General features: G+C 37.2%; 1 protein-coding gene across 3 annotated transcripts; it reads right to left on the minus strand.

Moving 5' to 3' along the window:
- Positions 1-726: 726 nt before the first annotated feature.
- On the minus strand, positions 727-7,706 carry LOC137715237 (uncharacterized). Of its 3 annotated transcripts, XM_068454490.1 has the most exons (5): positions 7,540-7,706; positions 7,363-7,442; positions 6,291-6,689; positions 4,322-5,510; positions 727-4,031 (listed from the first exon to the last, which is right to left on the minus strand). In XM_068454490.1, exons 3-5 carry the CDS (start codon positions 6,425-6,427, stop codon positions 1,149-1,151), a joined length of 4,209 nt encoding a protein of 1,402 aa, XP_068310591.1. In that variant the 5' UTR covers positions 6,428-6,689; positions 7,363-7,442; positions 7,540-7,706; the 3' UTR covers positions 727-1,148. The 3 variants fall into 3 exon arrangements, with proteins under 3 accessions (XP_068310591.1, XP_068310592.1, XP_068310590.1); XM_068454491.1 differs by lacking the exon at positions 7,363-7,442; XM_068454489.1 differs by lacking the exon at positions 7,540-7,706 and having other exon boundaries at positions 7,363-7,523.
- Between the last annotated feature and the right edge of the window lie 3,979 nt (positions 7,707-11,685).

Raw genomic sequence — 11,685 nt, forward strand, 5'->3', positions numbered from 1 at the left:
TCGTGTACTCCTCAGACCCCACTGCAAATGCATATAAATATGGGCTAGGTAGAAGATACGTTGTTTCGGCCGAATCCAATTGGTGGAGCATCTCTTTTATCAGTAAAAGAAACACATACAATATTAAATTAATCAGAGATGAAGGAGAACATGTATGTCTATATATATATATATATATATATATATATATATATATATATATATGTATGTATGTATGTATGTATGTATATATGTCATATGTGTGTAAGAAGGATGATCAATTTTGACTGCATTACATTTATGCATGTTGATTTTTCATCATGAAATTTTGAACAGTTGATTGCATAGTTATTCTGCAATCAAAGATAATTTGGTGATGCAAATTTTATCTCGACCACCATTTCATTTGCAACCATGCATTCCAAAGCTCTTCTGCTCATAGAAAGATTAATTGACGTTACCAGGACTTTGAATAAGCATGAACATTTTTACTTCCAGACCAGAAAAAAATGAGAGATATATATTCAATTCCAGTTTTATATATAACTTAGCTATATGTTTATATAAATTTTCTTAAAAATAATGATGAATCAACGTAGACTATAAAGAACCTCTTGCCCTCCAAGCAAATGAATTTGATCTATCTTTGAAGTAGTCGAATGCGTACTAATTAACGGAACTGCAGATGAATCGGGATTCGCAATTCGTGATGAACCGGAAAAAATATCGATTTTCAAGACTAGAACATGGTGCTGTAATTCACATTTGATCAAGGAGAGGCCAAACGCACAAGGAAATTAAGTACCTCTAACAAAAATCTATAAGAAAGAAGAAAAAGGGACAGAAAATACATAAACACTTGACTTATACCGATGCTCGACAATATTCACTTTCGAGCCAAGCTTTTATGTCAACTGTAAAACACTGTCTATTCTCTGGATAGCTAAAAGCATGCCTAAGCAGAAACCTGAAAAAAAATTGCATCATTTTGAATCAACATTTGGTAGAGTAACAGCACAAGCATGTGGAGGCTCCATCTTTGATCAACCGCACGCCATTTCTTTGCCATAGACTTAAGTTTCCGGAAATCAGTAATCTACGAGCTACGATCAGTACAAGTTTGATTAATGCAAAACCTTGTGCTCATCATTCAAATGCCACATGTTTTGCTATGACAAGCTCGGAGAGTACAGTGTAGATCTCAGATGTCCTCTTGGAGATGGCGCTGCAAGAAAAGGAGCCCGCTGCAGCACACCCGAGCCTTCTGAAGTAGTACAGCTCCATTTAACAGGACTACTATTAGTGGCTAGCCTGGAGGGAACTGCATGCAAGGTGGTGTTGTACAAAACTGGTGCTCCACAACGTAAAGAAGGTTCCTGTGACTCGTAATGAGAGAGAGGATTCTTCACACGCTTTGAGTTATAACTCGGAGCCGCTTGTACTGGAATGCTGGAACAAACTACTTGGCTTTCCGTCAACCCTTCTGAGTACTTTGCAACATTGCAGGCCAAATCAGCTTCACTTTCCGGAACATCATCAATGATGATAATTTCTTTACTGGCACTGAAAGCAGAATGTCCATTCTTGCGTTGGCGGTCAGGAGGGTTCATAATGCTCTCCATATGAAACGCAGGTGCTCCTCCAATGGGTTTGCTTATAGACCTGTTCTGTGGCATTGGATAATTACAATCGCCTTTATGCTCATGGGGCTCCATGGATGACACAAAACTGCCATCTGTACGATGTTTTGGAAACAAGCTTGCAGGTCCTCGTGCAACCACTTGTGGTGTCTTCGGATTGCTATAGCTTCTAAAACATTCCCCCACCTTGTTATGTGGATCTTGACCTAAGATTACGGAACCATGAGGGAAATTATGTTGAAAGGAATGGTAAAACTGATTCTGAAGATTGCCAGGAACAACTCCTGAGAATGTCGGAAACTGTGAAGTTAGTTGGTTAGTTTGCCCAAGTGGTTGAGCCTGCACCGGTGGAGCTGATGTATCTTCATCTTTGTTGGCCACCATCAAATTCTTTCCCATTAGCCTGAGTATCGAATTAGAAGCGGACGGACTAACAGAATCGCAATCACCGTGACCGGACAACTTCCCTTTGCCATCTGGAGAACCCTTCGAAGGATGGTGACCGGAAGAGGACTTGGTGAAAGGGAAAACTGCTTGTTCAGATCTCAATGTTGTACAACCGCTCAGAAAGAACGAGCCTGGCATGTCAGACCCCGACTCCAAAGTGTTAATTCTTATGCTTGGATTGCCACCCATTTGCTTTCCCAAGGCAGGCACTGCCATTGCTCGCCGCATTAATAGTGGTGATTCTTGATAATTTAAAGCCACACCCTGAGAAGTTCTATCCTTCCGTTGACAACAGCAAGGCTGATCGTTACTTTTGAAGCTGATAGGTCCCCTCTCGAGAGATATCTTGTTGACCTTAAGGTTTTCTCTATCAAAAGAAAGTCTGTCAGCTGCTGTACTAGTAATCTGTTGAGCTACAATGGCATTAATTTCTTCAGAAGTGCCACTAACTGCACGCGATAGGCCCGGCCCGATCTTGTCTTGAGCGGATTGAGGTCCTATGGATGATAAGGGCTCAGAATACTTCGGATCAAATTTTGTCCCTCTGGAATTAGAGATGGTTGATGTTGTAGAAACAGGTGAATCTGATGAATCCCCATCGATGAAGTCAAGTTGATCTTGAGATGATTGAACTCGGCTTGTGGTTAGTGACGAATTCCCTTGAAAATCATCTGACCCCATATCCCTAGGACTTGGCAAAAATGATCCTGGTGGCCCTGGGATAAGTATTGGATCAACCTCAGGAAAATAGCTTCCCTGGCCATCTTGAGTATCCATTTCCTCCGTGCTATGAACATTCTGCCCAAGTGTGCCATCTGGCAGTTCATCACCATAAAACATCTCTTGCTCATCATTACTAATGCTTGGATCAGTTGGACTCGTTACCGCTTTGGTTTCACAGAAACCAATTAGGGAAGGCTTTTCAGTAATCATGTCACGATCATGGATTTGATCCTCTCTCTCAGCAACTCCCAGGCCATCAACTTTTTCCAGATATTCATCACGAACAGTACCAGAAGTATCCATCTTTTCCCTCTCATCATTTCCATAAAACTTGGGTGCAAATTGAGAACTTTCCAAGGCCATGGGTTCATTCCTTCTAGAGCTACTTAAGGAACCTCTACCTTTTCTCCTTTGCAACACAGTGCTTCTGGATAGCAATACTTCATCGCTACTATCTTTTCTAAACCGCTTTCCAGCAAAATTATGCATGAAATCACGCTGTTGATCAGCCTCAGGATCCCAGGCAGCAACCTCTTTATCTGCTTCTTCCCTTTGCCCTTGATTCTTAGCAGCTGAGCAATTCTTAGCGACACTGGGACTGGATTCAGTCAAAGATACCTGACTGCCAATAGCCAACACATTTTTCTTTGGTGGGAGGAATTTCCTAGCATTTGATCTGGGGGCATCACGGCTCTTAGATAGTTTTTTGCTAGCACGAGGGGGACTATCAAAATTTTTGGTGAGATCAGCAGCAGAACCAATTGTATTGTTGCTCAACACAGGTGCAAAGTTCACGTCAGAGTAAGTACGGTTTAGCATGCAATTATTGAGTGAAAAAGTTCTGTCCTGGCTAAACTGATGCTGGCTTTGCTCAACAGGAAAGGGGCTTCCTGTTCTCGTTCTCCACGGAGAGCAGTCGCTTTTCTCACTGGCTTGAGCTTCATCCCATGCATTCTCTGTGCTCCCACTTTTTTCAGGAGAAGAAATTGGATTTCCAGACAAATTCACTACCTTTCTACCACGGATTCCCTCCACATGACAGTTATCTAAACATGTTTGATCACTCTCAACCAAAACGTTCTGAGACACATGCTTCTTGTTCAACTTCTTTACAACACCAGTGCGTTTGGAAGAAGCCCATCCTCTTAAAGCTCCGGGATTACAGGAATTGAGCTGCTTTTCCATTTGCTGTCCTTCCACGGAATTTTCTTTCGCTCCACAGGTTTCTTGACCCCCATGAATCTGTTTAACACAATTTCACCACATGTTAATTTTGGAAAACCAGCACATTTGCAACAAAGATATAATTAACCTTTTAATTCAACGGAAAAAGCAATGCTAGCACCAACAAAGTCCAAGGAAACGCATTGGGATTCAAGCATATTGAGAGCATATACATATAATTGTCATTAAAAAATATAGCAATGTTTTTTTTCTTTATCCGTTTTCCTTTTATTGCATCGAAGCGCATGCTGTCAATAAGGTGGTGAGACTTATGCCGAAAGTAACTACAGAAAGCAAGAGCGGCGTACCTGAGAAGAATGAGCCTTGGGAGAGAGAAAATCTTTGCTTTGAGGAGCAAGCTTAAGGTACTTGTGATGTTTAGATGCATGGCGCTTTTGCTTTTTTGCTGAAAGGAATTTGCTTCCTTTACCAGCTTTCAAAGGTTTTCTTGGTCGAAGATGCTGTACTGCTTTGGGCGCTGATGGCGATGGTGCATCATCAAACTTCGATAAAATCCTAACTTTCGTGCCATTGGCGTCTACATAGACTGGACCGACATCAATATCATCGGGATGGACTGAAGATACCTTTTTCCTTTTCTCTTCAACCGGCATCTCAGACTTCTCCTTATCCTGAGTAGGAAAGCTTGAAACGCTCGTGGCCCAGCTCGAACCATTTCTTCTATCGAGATCTTCTAATGTGCAATGCTGGGCAGTAGTATATATATCCACCATCAATTTGGTTTTCCTCGGCTTAATTCTGTACCTTGTAATCGGTTTTGAATCCAGAGTCCACTTGGGAGTTGCCTCCCCGGAAAGGCACTGATCAATATGAGCATTCAAGGTGGTATTAGAGGACGATGAGAAGGTTTTGCAAACAGGGCAAATTTGTGAAGTCATTGTTTCTGAAATGGTAGTAATATTCGAAGCAATATCTTCGGTTGAGCTTCTCTCTGCGTGGCTGCTGAATTTCACCACCAATCTGCACTTCTTACCCGAGGGTCGCGTCGTGCTTCCGGTTTTGTTGACAACAACAACAGGAGGACCTGCTGTTTCAACTGCTTCAACTGATGCAGCTTCCAAGGAAGTATCAGTTTCTAACGGCAACCTTGACGGCCCGTTCGTAGGAACTGACTCCTCTATTTCAGATTGAGAAATACTCGTAAGTGTGGATGGAAAATCATTTTCTCCTTCAGACCTGCATGAAGTGGTTGTTTTAGTGTCTGTGCAAGCTTCTGTTAGCTTTTCCTTCAGTTTGGTATACGAAGACTTTAATACTGCGTGATCATCTAGCCCGGAAGATTTTGAAACATCAAGATCGGTTTTCCTTTCGCTTTCAACCATACATCTCTTAATGGGTTGGTTCCTTACTTCATCAAGATTCTCAAATGGTGGCAACAGATCGTTCACACCATGTTTCAAGCAAAGTTGCAAATTCTTCTGAGAAAAAGGCCAGTTGGTCTCGATATTCTTGCACCGGGAAGTAAAAACATAATCTCTGCATAACGTAAAAACATCGTTTACATCTGATTCTTCACACAAACGGTCAATTCCATTCAGCTAAGCTTAGACACCTTTAGACTGAGTCCAAAGAGAACTCAAGCTTTATTGTATGAAAGTTGCTAATCAAAGAAAGGGAATAAATAAATGGACCCTGAAGCAAAAAAGGAAAAAGAAAATACATAAACACACAGAAACAGTTGAGAGTAATATCCATATGAAGTCTGCAGATATGGATTAAAACTCAAGCGCTCCGTTTCATGTAAGTCTCTCTCTTCTAAACATCGCCGTCTGAGAGACTTATTAAAACTCATGGGAGATTAAGGTAGGGTGACATGAAATCATAAGCAACAATTAACATTGAGTTGGGTGGATTAACAGCATGGATTAGGGAAATTAATCACAAGAAGAAACGTGTGGTTTTTGGGGGGGGAATAAGAGCCGTGAACGAGTTTCGTTTATTAGCCAAAGCAGGGAAAAAAAAGCCCCAAAACACACACTAAAAATAGAGACAAAGATGGGGTGGTCATGACTTAAGGCCCCCCATATGTTGGACTGAGCCACAAGCAACAAGACCACATGTATTTGCATCTCTCTCTGGATCTGACTCAACAAGCCTAAGATGATATGCGATAAACATTGAGATCACACAAGAAAAAGAGAAGCAGTTAGAAACCCATGTAAGAAAAACAAAAACCCAAGTTATGATCATCATCAACTGTTCATATTTTCATTTCTAGAGAGAGAGAGAGAGAGAGTGAGAGAAGAGAGATTATACCTGATGGAGAATTTGGGAAGGGGTGGATTATTAGATAGATCTAAAGGCTGCTCATGACTAGTACTAGCATCGTTGATGATCAAAGGTTGGGGATGATGACATGGGGGATCTGGTGGAAGTTTTTCAAAAGATAACATCTGATGAAAAGCTGCTTCTTCTTCTCTCTTCTACTTGTGCTGTTTTGCCAACAGTCACAAGCTCTAGTAATATCTTCTCTACCTCCACACCTTATCTTGAACTTAGATTTCAGCATATATAATGACCCTTTCTCTCTCTAAGTTTCTTTCTATCTCTAGAACTATTACTGTTCACTACAAGCAGAACCGCAAATACTAGCTGAAAGCAGCAAATGAAGAAAAATCAAACAGTCCCATTAGAATCTTCATCCATAACATCAACCTGCAATTAAGAGAAAGGAAAAAGGAGCATGAGATCATGGGTTTTTGAGGAAAGAGTCCAGATTATGAACAAGGTAGGAGATTATTATTATTCCAGACCCTTCAAGAAACGTTATTTTATGTGAAGCGAATGAGTGAAATTAAAGCATCTGAATTATTTTTCAAAAACATCGAAACAACAAGGAACCCAATTGAGCAAGCAAACAACAGAACCCAACAGTAAAGATATTCAATTTTTTTCTGGAGTCTAAAAATTCATGGGAGTGATATTTTATGTGGAAATATTGGTCAAAATTTGAGACTTTAGACTCAACAATCCCTATGTACCATAGTTCGACAACAAATCCAATCTCTTCATAGCAAAATCATGAAAGATTTGAAGTAGCAACAGCATGAGATCATGATTTATGAACTCCCCAAAAGATGAATTTTTTGGGCAAGAAATTAATCTGACAAAACCCAACAAGTAGAGTGAGAGGAGAGATTTACAAAGAAAGAAGACCAAATCTTTGAACATGAAGTAAACAAAATCTAGTTTAAATCCCAACACATCTGAGACAACAAAATCTAGTTTAAATCCCATGACCAGATTCTGGTCTTGTTTCCATTTGTGCAAGCAAGAAAGAGAAAAAAAATTCAAAAAAGAAGCAGTTTTTGAGGAAGAGAAAACAAACCCAAGATCAAAGAAATCGCAGCTAGCTTAGATGGGGATTATTTGATTTTGAAGCTTTTTTTTTTCCTGGGTTGGTTTGGTCTGCGAAATGAGAGAGAAAAATGTAGTCTTGGAGACTATTAAGCAACTCTAGAGAGAGAGAGAGAGAGAAGTGAGAAAAACAGCACCACCCACTCACACATCAAAAGGGCATCAGGTTCTCTTTCTCTTCAAAAAGCAGGTTTGTACCATTAAACACCCACGATTCACCTCCCATCTGTGAATATGCGTTAGAAGAGAGTTTTGAAGAGAGAGAGAGAGAAAGATGGAGATAGAGAAAGAGAAAGTAAGAGAGAGAGAGGAAGAGTGTGGTTTTTCTTCTTGAAAAATAAACAAAGGAAATACAGTACAAACCTGTCCTATCCTATACCTACCCTACACCCTCATATGTCATATTTCATCTTTTTCATTTTTTAATCCTTGATTTTTATCGTAGTCATTGCCCTTGGTCAAGAGAAAAATTTCAGAGTATTTAACAAAATAAAAAAATAAAAAATTTCAATGTATCTCAAATCTCAATTGTTTTATAAAACTTGAATTACCAGATTATGTTTTCAATAAATAGAAAAAAAAATTAATGAAAATAATCTGAAAGTTTTAAGTTTTAACGATAATGACAAAATAAATGATAAAATGAATATTAACTGAATTGACTTTTTAATGTAAAAATACAATTTTTCATTAAAATAAACAGTATCAAAAACTTTTTATTAAAACTTCAAAAAAAAAATTCTCATTTACCCATTCTAATATCAATTGTCCGTTCTGCTCTCTTTCTTTCTCTTTAATTCCAATCTCAGACGCCCCATAGTGTCCCACTACACGACAAACACTCCCTGTTGACAATTATAGACACCATGAATAATATCACACTTTTACCCCCCGCTCCACCCTTTCCCTCTTCTTTATTTAATGTTTAATATTTAAAGTAGAGGAGCAATTTGATGTTGGGCATGGTTTTCAAATAGCTTAACATGGAATGTACACCGCAGTTGAAAACTAAACAACTAATTGATATAGAATAATGTTTTTTACGCATTTATTTTTAGTTTTCATGTACGCTTTTTAATTTTTAGTCATTATCTTCTTCAATTTATTCATTCCAATGATCGTAAATTAAGAGAATATATGAAAAGTTAAAAAATGAGTATACGGATACTCTAGATATATTACCATATCAGCTAGTTTAGTATGCTAATAATTGAATGTAATTGCGTCTTTTACTAGTAGATATGTTGTTAGATGTGTTTTGATACGTTATCTTATCATAAAGTCTAACATGTTAACTAGTTCAATGTATTTGTCATTTGATAGACATATACATCATTTTATTTTTGTTTTAAAAAAAAAAATTTAGATTAGATGTTAGATTAGTCATTGACAGGTTCGAAAACCCATGTCGTCGCCATGTAAGAACCTAACTCTTTTCCACTACTATTGTAAATGGCCACTTGCTACATATACATCATTAAATATAGTTTCATATGTTACCTTATCAGCGAATCCCTTTTATCATGAATCATTATCGGTAATCCTTAGGGTTTATGTAAGGTTAAGAATGAGACCTAGCCAGCAATATATCATAGTCATTGTTTAAAACATCAATAAAAGTGAAAATCAATATACAAACCTATGGATATATCAATATCGGTTACATTTGACAGAAATTATATGATATGGAGTGGGTAAATTAACTAATTCAGGTTTAGCCAAAATTAGAAAAAAATATCTCAAAAAAGAAATTTAAAAATTGGAGATGTGCAATGAGTTCGGCAAATTTTCTATAATAAATTGGTAAAAGATCATCTACATTCATTGACTTTCCTATAACTCGCTGATATAGCGTGAATGCATTTCACCCTTTCCGTATCAATCCTTATTTATTGGATATTTCGACATAAATATCGACACTTTTGTGGAAGTTTTAAACACTAATCACAGCTACCAAAACTAAGTAAAACGGTAGAAAATCTATTTAACTAAAACTGCACTGCAATATGGTCGTTCTTATGTCATTACTTTTATCACACAGTATTAGAGCACGAAATTCATGTAAGCGTGCCTCAAATGTCAATTCTAACTTTCACATGATTCACATGAGTTAATGTGATTAGAACTCTTTCTCAATTACAGTCAATACTCAAGCAAAAGATTCTGGAATCATATGTTGAATATTCTTCTCCTTTAGTATGGATTTTTAAGAGTGTATTCACACTTCTGTATGAATCAACCACGGATCCCAACAATACTTAGAGACACATTCTTTTCGACCCGAGTATTATCAAAAATCAACAATTTATTAATAAGACAACTATGATATCTCAAGTGTAAAGACTAATTTACATTATTGATAATATGGAGATCTTGTTAGACATACCATACGAGATGTCTAAACTGATAGCGTTTAGTGTACTCAATCTTTATCCTATCCCTAAACAAAGAACTTGAGACCAATTATATATCCTCCTAATTAAGCACACAGTTTAAGTCATAAGGCTCAGAGAAGGAAATTTTCTGTAATCTAACTTCTTTAGATTATTTTCTTTCTATTTTATATCCTTTGGACTTGTGTCTAAGTAAATAATTAGTGGTATTATTACTGTAAGTCTGTCAGCAACATATTTGCCCTTTGATTTCAATTAGTTCAAGTTTCTTACATCATTTGCTAGTATATTTTCGATTGCACTGGAGAGTTACAAACCTTGAATCGAGCTTACTCGTACTTATCACCCCACGTTCACCCTCATTAGCGGGCTAACACCAATAACTTCAGTTAAATATATTACTTTTATCAAATAATCTATCATGTAAAAAATATGCATTTATTAATAAGTTGTCATATTATCCACAAAATCAAGCCCTATCATATTTGAATATATAGTCCTCATGTTAATCCAATAATATAACATGCCAAACTACGTAGTCCTAATGCATCAATGTACACTACAACGAAAAAGCTGTTTAGCGAGGATATTTTCCTCGTGAAATGTTTTTGGCTAGAAAAAATATTCCTCACCAGGTCCTCTTAGTAGCCCTCTCAGGAAATAGTCTGCAGCAAGAATTATTTTCCTCGCTCTTAAAATTATTGCGACGATTATTTCATCGCTGAAAATCAGTTTGATCATCACTAAAAGGTCCTTTCGTCACTACTAGGATGCCTCCAAAAGGTGTAAAATCTAAAAACTTGGCGAGGAATTTGAAAATTTCTCGCTAAAGGATACGAGAAAACTTTCCTCGCAGGGAGCAAAACTTGCTGGTTCCTAAAATTAGTAATCGTTTTTTTCATTTTTTTTTTTAAACAAAATGTACAAAACAAAACAAATTCATCCTTTAGTTCAAATTAAAATATTATATATTGCAAATTATTTAAAACATTTTACAATGGTAAAACTAGTTGTTTACTAACGGTCTAACACTGGTAAATATGTACAAGCCAAAAAAAAAAAATAACAGTCGTTGTTGACCTATGATTCCACCATACTCATTATTTCTCTTTACAAGTGTATGCTTAGCTTCTGTCCTCCACATCGTCAACCTCGATGTCAATGCTTAAGCTCCTCCATAGTCAGACTCAAAAGTCATTGCATTTGTTCCATATAAAGGATCGCATGTCAATTGAAAACGAAGTTCCGGAACATATAAAAGTTTAGCCAGTTTCCCACCTCCATAAAGCTCAAAAAGAACACGTTTCACAGCACCAAAACACAGATTTCACTCTCGTTTTTCCTGCCCAATATAGGTTATGCTTAATCAGTGAAGAAATTCACATCTGTTTAAATTTTCCTTCTTTGTTTAGCATGTTCCTCTGAAATGAATGATATTGGTCGATTCTTCCAGGAAACAATTTAAGTGCAGGACTTACTTGAGTTTTTACTAAAAATTGGTTCCTAAAACAATTTCACCAATAGTGTTTTCAGTTATTTTAAAAGCATTTCCAAACGACTTTTGATTTGGTCATAAGTTACCTTCTTCTCAAGATTAACAATCAGGTCAACATGTAATTGCCTACTCCAAACCAAGATAAAAAATACGCAGAAAAATCAAATAAAATGTGAAGGGCTTCTAAGAACCACATTAATTAAGATTAGTATTTTGTAGTATTAAGCCTGCGGGGTTCCCTGCGCTTCTTCTGCTCATAGTCTATGTTTTACTATTATTTTTTTATTGCTTATATATTAATATTGGACTTGAAACCCCCTAAACACTGCAAATTTCACTTTCAAAAGCGACTTCAATGGTAAACCTTGCACCTATCATAATGTCCCCCATCCTTTTTAACTACTAC

Source organism: Pyrus communis, chromosome 14, assembly GCF_963583255.1.
Source record: "Pyrus communis chromosome 14, drPyrComm1.1, whole genome shotgun sequence".
NCBI classification, from domain to species: Eukaryota; Viridiplantae; Streptophyta; class Magnoliopsida; order Rosales; family Rosaceae; genus Pyrus; species Pyrus communis.